This window comes from Hirundo rustica, unplaced genomic scaffold, assembly GCF_015227805.2.
Source record: "Hirundo rustica isolate bHirRus1 unplaced genomic scaffold, bHirRus1.pri.v3 scaffold_277_arrow_ctg1, whole genome shotgun sequence".
In the NCBI taxonomy this organism is placed as follows: Eukaryota; Metazoa; Chordata; class Aves; order Passeriformes; family Hirundinidae; genus Hirundo; species Hirundo rustica.
Genome location: NW_026690329.1, coordinates 30706 through 40070, shown reverse-complemented (window position 1 = coordinate 40070; position 9365 = coordinate 30706). Strand labels below are relative to the sequence as shown.

Here is a 9365-nt window from a genome sequence, read left to right as displayed (position 1 = left end):
TGACCACCGTGACCACCATGACCACCATGACCGCCATGACCACCGTGACCACCATGACCACCATGACCACCATGACCATCATGACCACCATAACCACCATGACCACCATGACCATGACTATGGTGACCTCACCACCATGACCACCATGACCCCCATGACCACCATGACCACCATGACCACCATGACCACCACGACCATGACTATGGTGACCTCACCACCATGACCACCATGACGACCCCACCATCCTGACCACCATGACCACCATGACCTTCATGATCCTCCATGACAACCCCACCACCGTGAGCCCCATGACCACAGTGACCCCACCACCATGACTCCCATGACCACCATGACCCCTTTGACCATGGTGACCTCACCACCATGACTCCCATGACCACCATGACCATGGTGACCCCACCACCATGACCACCATGACCACCATGACTCCCATGACCACCATGACCATGGTGACCCCACCACCATGATCATGGTGACCTCACCACCACGACTCCCATGACCACCATGACCATGGTGACCCCACCACCATGACCACCATGACCACCATGACTCCCATGACCACCATGACCATGGTGACCCCACCACCATGATCATGGTGACCTCACCACCACGACTCCCATGACCACCATGACCATGATGACCCCACCACCATGACCACCATGACCACCATGACCACCATGACCACCATGACCACCATGACTACGACTATGGTGACCTTACCACCATGACCACCATGATGGCCCCACCACCATGACCACCATGATCATGACCGTGGTGACCTCACCACCACGACTCCCATGACCACCATGACCATGGTGACCCCACCACCATGACCACCGTGTCCTCTCCCACCAGCTGCTCGGACCGGGCGGCCTACTGGTACCAGGACAGCGCCTGCAGATCCCGCGTCAGCAAGGTGGGGGTGGCCGTGGGCGTTCCGGTGGCCGTCTTGGTCCTGGTCACCGCCATCTTCACCATCTTCCTGCTGAGATCCCGCAGGCAGAAGGAACAGTACAGGTAAAGGCGTCACCTTGGGGTGGGTGAACCGGGGAGGGTCCCGTGGTGGTCCCGAGTCTCACGGCTGCCGTGGCTCCCACCACGGTGGTCCCGAGTCTCACGGCTGCTGTGGTCCCACCACGGTGGTCCCGAGTCTCACGGCTGCCATGGTCCCACCACGGTGGTCCCGAGTCTCACGGCTGCCGTGGTCCCACCACGGTGGTCCCGAGTCTCACGGCTGCCGTGGTCCCACCACGGTGGTCCTGAGTCTCACGGCTGCCGTGGTCCCACCACGCAGGGACAAGCTGAGGTCCCGCTCGGAGCTGTACGGCGGCGACGACGGCGACTGGGAGGGATCCCAAGGTTTCGCCGCGGGGAACCTGGCGGCCACCTGGGAAGGTAACGGGGACGTGGGGTGGGATGGGGACATGGGGTGGGGTCTCTGTGACACCCGGGGGGTGTCCACGACGCTTCTTCTTCTGCCCCACAGACATGGAGACCCCCAGCACCAGCTACATCAACCTGGAGAGGGTGGACACCTCGAGGACGGTGGGTGGCACGTCCCCGGGACCCTGATGTGGTCCCCGCTCTTTTTGCTCACTCCATCATCATCATCATCCTCATCCTCATCCTCCCCTCTGTCTCCTTCCTCCCCAGATGCACATCCGGAGACCGACCGTGGTCCCCTGAGCGGAGCCACCGCGGAGCCACCGGAGAGGGGACACGGGGACAATGGGGGGTGGGGGGGGGGGGGGGGTGACACAGGGACATGGGGGCGAGGAGGATGGGGGACTCCACCCTCCTCTTCCTCCCCACGCAGCCGTTTGCACACGTAACTATTTATAATTAAAAATCTATCCGCAGCCGTGTTGTTGTCACCTGCTGGGGACAAGAGGTGGCTCCACGGCAGGGCCGGGGCTGGGCTGGGGACGAGGAGCGAATCCGAGGGAAGACACGTCTAAACGAGGAGGGGGGGAAAAATAATAATAATAACAGTAATAATAATAATAATTATGGGGGGTGAGGTAATTGCTGATTGTTTGGGAACTGCTCTTTGGACAACTCGACCTCGACGGGTGACGTGTGTGGGAGAAGAGGTCCTTGTCCCCGGTCCTGGAACGAGGTGCCACCACAGAGGTTCCTCCGCTCCGCACCTCCTTCCCACGGGGACAAAGGGCAGGGAGCAGGGGCGGCTGTGGTGGCTCCAGGAGCAGGGGGTGACAAGGTGGTGACACCTTTGGGTGGTGGGGACATCGAGGGGGTCTCAAGGTGGTGCCACCCTTGGTTTTGGGGGACGTTGAGGGGGTCTCAAGGTGGTGTCACCCATGGTTTGGGGGACATTGAGGGGGTCCGAAAGTGGTGCCACCCTTGGGTGGGGGGTCATTGAGGGGGTCTCAAGGTGGACAATGGACCACCACGACCCCTCCCACCACCACCATGACCTCCACCTCCCCATAAACCCCATGACCCCCATGACCGCCCCACCACCATGACCACCATGACCCCAGGACCACCCCCCAGGACCACCCCACCACTGTGACCCCCATGACCCCCATGACCACTCCAGTCCATGACCACCCCACCACCATGACCCCCACCACCACTGTGACCACCACGACCCCATGACCACCCCACCACCGTGACCCCCATGACCACCATGACCATCCCACCACTGCGACCACCACGACCCCGTGACCACCACAACCTCATGACCACCCCACCACCGTGACCCCCACCACCACCGTGACCCCCATGACCACCATGACCATCCCACCACTGTGACCCCCATGACCACCATGACCACCCCACCACCGTGACCCCCACCACCCCGCCGCCCTCTCCCACGCCGCCGATGGGGCAGGAGGACGCAGGACACATCTCCAGCTCTCCTGGTGGCACCTGGCCCAGGGCCAATTCCCTCCCCGCCCCGCTCTTGGATTAAACCCAACGTTTTTACGGCTTTCGTTCCCGGCTCCGGGAACGGGACCAAAGTCCCGAACACCTGGAGGTGCGGCCAGGTGTGGCCACAAACACACCTGGCGGGTGCTGGCACGGGGTGGGCGTGTCCCCTGCCCCCCAGGTGTCACCCCACCCCACACCCCAAAAACAGCTCCAGAGGGGTGGTGGGGGACGTTTGTCCCCTCCCCAGGCCGCGGCTGGGGTTGTCCCAGTACAAACCAGTAACACCAGAGACATTCGAGTGACTTCATTGAGAACCAGAGGGTCCAGCCCCCTTTTTTGGGGTGGGGTGGGGGAGATCCTGACCCTTGAAATTTGGGGAGGGAGGGAGGGAGGGAGGGAGGTGGGGACGTGACCTTGGAGGTGGGGACGTGACCTTGGAGGTGGGGACGTGACCTTTCAGGTTGGGGTCAGGACGCAAAAGTGCTGCTGGAGGCGAGGTGACATCCTAAAAGTGGGGTCATGACCCCCCACAGAGTCGGGGTCATGACCTTAAAAGTGCTCAGAGGAAGAGGAGGAGGGGTCCAGGAGGAGGATGAAGATGAGGGCGGGGGGGTCAAGGTGACCTCCTCAGGAGAAAGTCCAGGTTGTCCTGCGGTGCTGAGGGGGAACTCGGTGATGGTGGTGGTGGTGGTGAATCGTGTTGGTGATGATGATGATGGTGACGGTGATGATGATGATGGTGATCATGGTGGTGGTGATGGTGATGGTGGTGGTGGTGATGGTGGTGATCATATTGGTGGTGATGGTGATGATGATGATGGTGATCATCGTGGTGATGGTGGTGATGGTGATGGTGGTGGTGAATCATGTTGGTGATGATGATGATGATGATGGTGATCATGGTGGTGATGGTGATGGTGATGGTGATCATGGTGGTGATGATGATGATGGTGAAGATGACGATCATGTTGGTGGTGATAATAATGATGGTGATGATGATGATGATGGTGATGATGAGGATTTCGATGATCATGTTGATCATGATGATGTCGACATTGATGACGATGATGACGATGACAATGACAATGATGATGACGATGACGATGACGATGACGATGATGATGGTGAGGTTCCGGTGGTGGAAATCACCTCCCTACCTCACCACGTCTCAGAACCGCGTGACGATCTTCTGCGGCCGAGGGATTTGGATCTGTGGGGACGTGCCGGAGAAGTCCCGGAGGAAAACGGGGTGTCAGGAACATCTGGGGTGTCAGGAACATCTGGGGTGTCCCCAATTCCCCGCTCCCACCCCGGCAGGACGAGGGGACCTCACCGGCGTTGACGTTTCCACGGCCTCCAGGTTGACTGGATGCTCATCCTCGAGCCGGGCACCTGTGGGACGGGAGGGTTCCGTGAGGGGTCTCGGGGTGGGGATGGGGGGCCCAAACCAACCCCACCACCCCCGTGGGGTCACCAGAGACCCCGGCCCGCTCCACGCCCACCTTGGTTCCGGAAGGTGAAGCTTCCTTGGGGGCTCCACTCCTCGCTGGTGTCCTGGTACCACGTCTCCATCATCTTCTTCTCGGCCCTGGGGACGGGGCAGGGGGTGCAGGGGTGGGGGGGGGGGTCCCCATCAGCAGGTCCATCCCTGCCTGGACCCCTCCCCAGCTCCTCCACGCCACCCGCAAAGAACCGAGGTGCCCCCCACAACCTTCGCTGAGGATGAGGAACATCTTGGACACCCACAACCCAACGAGTTGTCCCAGCCCATGGAGACCCCCCCTCCCCAAACCCGTCCCCTCTCACAGGTTGAAGGACTCAGATCTCCGAGCTCGGATGAGGAAGATGGAGAGGACGGCGACCACGATGACCAGGACGGCCACGGCCAAGCCCAGGCCCACGGCCAGTTTGCTGACCCGGGACACGCAGCGGTCGTCTTGGTACCAGTACAGATGGGTCTCGTCGCAGCTGGTGGGGAGGGCGACGACGGGGGTCAACCCAAAGCTGGGACCTCCAGAAGAAAACCCCCTCCCACCCCAGACCCATCTCTGCAGCCTCAAGCCCTGCTCCACCTCGGGGGTTTAACCCTGGAGGTGATCGTGGAGATCCATCAGAAGGTTTGCATGCATGTAGAGGAAGACCCTACACCAACCTCAGCGATTTCTGACCTCTTGGAGGTGGGTCTGGAGATCCGCCTGAAGGTTGGATCCATGTGGACCAAGAATCAGCTCCAACCCTGGTGATTCCTGACCCATTTCCATGGAAATGACCATGGAGATCCACCACGTGGACCAAGACCCTGCTCCAACCCTGGTGATTCCTGACCCATTTCCATGAAGAAAACAGCTTGGGCATGACCATGGAGATCCACCAGAAGGTTGGATCCATGTGGACCAAGAATCAGCTCCAACTCTGGTGGTTCTTGACCCATTTCCATGGAAATGACCATGGAGATCCACCACTTGGACCAAGAAACTGCTCCAACCCTGGTGATTCCTGACCCATTTCCATGAAGAAAACAGCTTGGGCATGACCATGGAGATCCACCACATGGACCAAGAAACTGCTCCAACCCTGGTGATTCCTGACTCATTTCCATGAAGAAAACAGCTTGGGCATGACCATGGAGATCCACCAGAAGGTTGGATCCGTGTGGATGAAGAATCAGCTCCAACCCTGGTGATTCCTGACCCATTTCCATGGAAATGACCATGGAGATCCACCACGTGGACCAAGACCTTACTCCAACCCTGGTGATTCCTGACCCATTTCCATGGAAATGACCATGGAGATCCACCACTTGGACCAAGAAACTGCTCCAACCCTGATGATTCCTGACCCATTTCCGTGCATAAAACAGCTTGGGCATGACCATGGAGATCCACCACATGGACCAAGAATCTGCTCCAACTCTGGTGGTTCCTGACCCATTTCCATGAAGAAAACAGCCTGGGCATGACCATGGAGATCCACCAGAAGGTTGGATCCGTGTGGATCAAGAATCTGCTCCAACTCTGGTGGTTCCTGACCCATTTCTATGGAAATGACCACGGAGATCCACCACGTGGACCAAGACCCTGCTCCAACCCTGACGATTCCTGACCCATTTCCGTGCATAAAACAGCTCGGACACGACCATGGAGATCCACCAGAAGGCGGGATGGCTTTGGAAGAGGAGGACGAACTTCCTCCAGCCCTTACAAGCACTGAGGACCTCTGTGGGTGATGTGGCACTTTCCCCGGTTGCAGTCGATGGTGCTGGCCGTGCCCGGAGTGCAGTTGGACATGCAGGTCAACCCGGAGCTCGTCAGGTTGGGGAAGAAGAATTCCCGGTATCCCTCGGGCGCTTGGCTCTGGCAGTAGGCTGGAGAAAGGAGAGAGGTCAACAGGACTCTGGAGACCCCAGACCCAGGTGGGACCCCCCCCCCATCCACTCACCCTCCTCATCGAATTCCAGCGGGGTTTCGGTGACCACAACCTCGGAGGAGTTGAAGCACATGTCACCTGTAGGAGAGGTCAAATTTGGGCCGGGGGGACACGGCCCCGCAGCCCCTCCCAGGGTTGTCCCCTCCCCACCCCGCGGGTGACCCCCCGGTGGTCCCCGGCCCCCCACGGTGGGAAGGTGACGAGGTACCGTTGGTGCAGTTGAATTGCGTTGCCGCCTGCTCGATCTTCTCCTGCACGTTGGCCGTGATGTTCTGGAGCTTCTCCTGGCTCTGGGCGGTCACCAGCAGGGAGACGATGATGCTGTGATCCACCACGACGCTGCCGGGCCTGGAGAGAAACGTCACCGTCCCCATGTGAACGTCACCGTCCCCATCCAAACGTCACTGTCCCCATCCGAATGTCACCGTCCCCATCCAAACATCACCGTCCCCATCCGAACGTCACCGTCCCCATCCAAACGTCACCGTCCCCATCCAAATATCACCGTCCCCATCCGAACATCATCATCCCCATCCGAAATTCACCGTCCCCATCCAAACGTCACCGTCCCCATCCAAACGTCACCGTCCCCATCCGAAATTCACCGTCCCCATCCAAACGTCACCGTCCCCATCCGAAATTCACCGTCCCCATCCAAATGTCACCGTCCCCATCCAAACGTCACCGTCCCCATCCAAACGTCACCGTCCCCATCCAAATGTCACCGTCCCCATCCAAACGTCACCGTCCCCATCTGAACGTCACCGTCCCCATCCAAACGTCACCGTCCCCATCTGAACGTCACCATCCCCATCCAAACGTCACCGTCCCCATCCAAACATCACCGTCTGCATCCAAATGTCACCGTCCCCATCCAAACATCACCGTCCCCATCCAAACGTCACCGTCCCCATCCAAACGCCCTTTTTTCCCGTGGAATGAGCCCCAAAAATCCCCGTCCCGGCGACGGCGGCGCTCACTTGAGACTGTGCACCTCGATGCCCTTGTACCCCTCGATGTCGGCGTAGACCACGTCCATCTGGAAGAGAAGATGCCCCCAGGTGAGACGGCTGGGTCCATACCCTGCTCATCCTCCCGGATCTCCCTCATTTTCAGGGGTCCCCCTCCCAAAATCCGCCCCGGTGGACCCGGAGAACGCCGCGCCAGGATTTGGAGATCCCGGCGCGCGTCCGGACGTTCCTCCGGGTAGATCCCGACCCCCCCGGTGCGTGTGGTGGGAGGGGGTCTCGTGCCCCTTCACCTGCTTGGTGAAGTCCTGGACGAACTCGACGTAGGTGGGTGAGGTGGGGTCCTCGAGGTCCTCGGTGAAGTCCCGGTTGGTGACCCGCAGCTCCACCTGCACCGTCCCGTTGGTCTCTGGGAATGTCCAAAACCGGGCCGTGAGGGAGGTGGGACGCAGGTGGGACCCCGTGGATCCCCCCCTAGATCCCGCGAGCTCGGGGCTCCAGGAGAAACGTCCTCCGCCCGTCGGAGGAGAACCTCAGTGACCCCGCGGCTCCGCTGGCTGATCCCAGCAATTTCCCAAAACTCCCACCCGGTCCTCCCAGGTGGATCCCGGTCCTGCTGACGGTTTGGAGCTGGGTCATCCCCCAAAACTTCCAGGTGGGGATCCTCACCCTGGGTGGGCAGGACCCACCACCTCTTCCCAAAGTTTAGGGTCCGGAGAGACTCCGCCACCCCTAGGGAGGAGGTTCTTCGGGATACGGTCACACCTGGTTCACCCCCGCCTGGGGAACCCCTCCAGATCCTCCTCACCCCGTCAGATCTTATCCCACCGTTGGACGCATCCCCCCCCCCCCAAAAAAAGGACGGAATTCCTACGGGCTTGGGTTTGGATGGTGTCTCTGACGTCATCACACATGTCCCCGGAGAAGCCGGGGGGACACTGGCAGTGGCCGTCGACCCAGGTGCCGCCGTTGTGGCAGGGCCCTGGAAGGAAAGGAGATGGCAGAGGAACGGGAAAGGACACGGAAACGGGACGGGGCGGAAGGAGGGGTGGGAAGTACCTGGAGTGGTGGTGGAGCGCGGAGTGGTGGTGGTGGTGGTGGTGGTGGTGGTTGTGGTGGTGGTGGTGGTGGTGGTTGTGGTGGTGGTGGTGGTGGTGGTGGTTCTCTGAGTGGTGCTGGTGGTCTTAGGTGTGGTGCTGGTGGTCCTAGGTGTGGTGGTGGTTCTAGGTGTGGTGGTGGTTGTATGGTTGGAGGTGGTGGTGCTAGGTGTGGTGGTGGTCCTAGGTGTGGTGGTGGTGGTGGTTGTATGGTTGGAGGTGGTGGTCCTAGGTGTGGTGGTGGTGGTGGTTGTATGGTTGGAGGTGGTGGTCCTAGGTGTGGTGGTGGTGGTGGGTGTGGTGGTGGTGGTGGTTGTATGGTTGGAGGTGGTGGTCCTAGGTGTGGTGGTGGTGGTGGTTGTATGGTTGGAGGTGGTGGTCCTAGGTGTGGTGGTGGTTGTGGGTGTGGTGGTGGTGGTGGTTGTATGGTTGGAGGTGGTGGTCCTAGGTGTGGTGGTGGTTCTAGGTGTGGTGGTGGTGGTGGTTGTATGGTTGGAGGTGGTGGTCCTAGGTGTGGTGGTGGTTCTAGGTGTGGGGGTGGTGGTGGTTGTATGGTTGGAGGTGGTGGTCCTAGGTGTGGTGGTGGTTGTGGGTGTGGTGGTGGTGGTTGTATGGTTGGAGGTGGTGGTCCTAGGTGTGGTGGTGGTGGTTCTAGGTGTGGTAGTGGTGGTGGTGGTCTTAGGTGTGGTGGTGGTCGTTCTCTGGGTGGTGCTGGTGGTCTTAGGTGTGGTGCTGGTGGTGGTCTTAGGTGTGGTGGTGGTGGACCTAGGTGTGGTGGTGGTGGTCTTAGGTGTGGTGCTGGTGGTCCTAGGTGTGGTGGTGTTGGTTCCAGGTGTGGTGGTGTTGGTCACAAGTGTGATTGTGGTGGTCCCAGCTGTGGTGGTAGTCCCAGGTGTGGTGGTGTTGGTCACAGGTGTGGTGGCATTGGCCACAGGTGTCATGGTGGTGCTCCAAGGTG

The 9365-nt window shown here is 60.0% G+C and overlaps 1 protein-coding gene across 1 annotated transcript in view; it reads right to left on the bottom strand.

Annotated features, from left to right (window-relative positions):
* Window positions 1-1889: 1889 nt before the first annotated feature.
* LOC120747894 (mucin-17-like) overlaps window positions 1890-9365 on the bottom strand; it is a gene marked incomplete at its 5' end in the record, with an annotated part of 37818 nt that continues 30342 nt past the window's right edge. The window contains 12 exons of the mRNA XM_040053944.1: window positions 1890-1937; window positions 3878-4069; window positions 4250-4308; window positions 4419-4504; window positions 4723-4884; window positions 6118-6280; window positions 6355-6420; window positions 6551-6690; window positions 7323-7381; window positions 7604-7719; window positions 8185-8292; window positions 8487-9229. Of these exons, the coding sequence (XP_039909878.1) occupies window positions 1890-1937; window positions 3878-4069; window positions 4250-4308; window positions 4419-4504; window positions 4723-4884; window positions 6118-6280; window positions 6355-6420; window positions 6551-6690; window positions 7323-7381; window positions 7604-7719; window positions 8185-8292; window positions 8487-9229 (1942 nt within the window). The remainder of the gene's footprint in view (window positions 1938-3877; window positions 4070-4249; window positions 4309-4418; window positions 4505-4722; window positions 4885-6117; window positions 6281-6354; window positions 6421-6550; window positions 6691-7322; window positions 7382-7603; window positions 7720-8184; window positions 8293-8486; window positions 9230-9365) is intronic.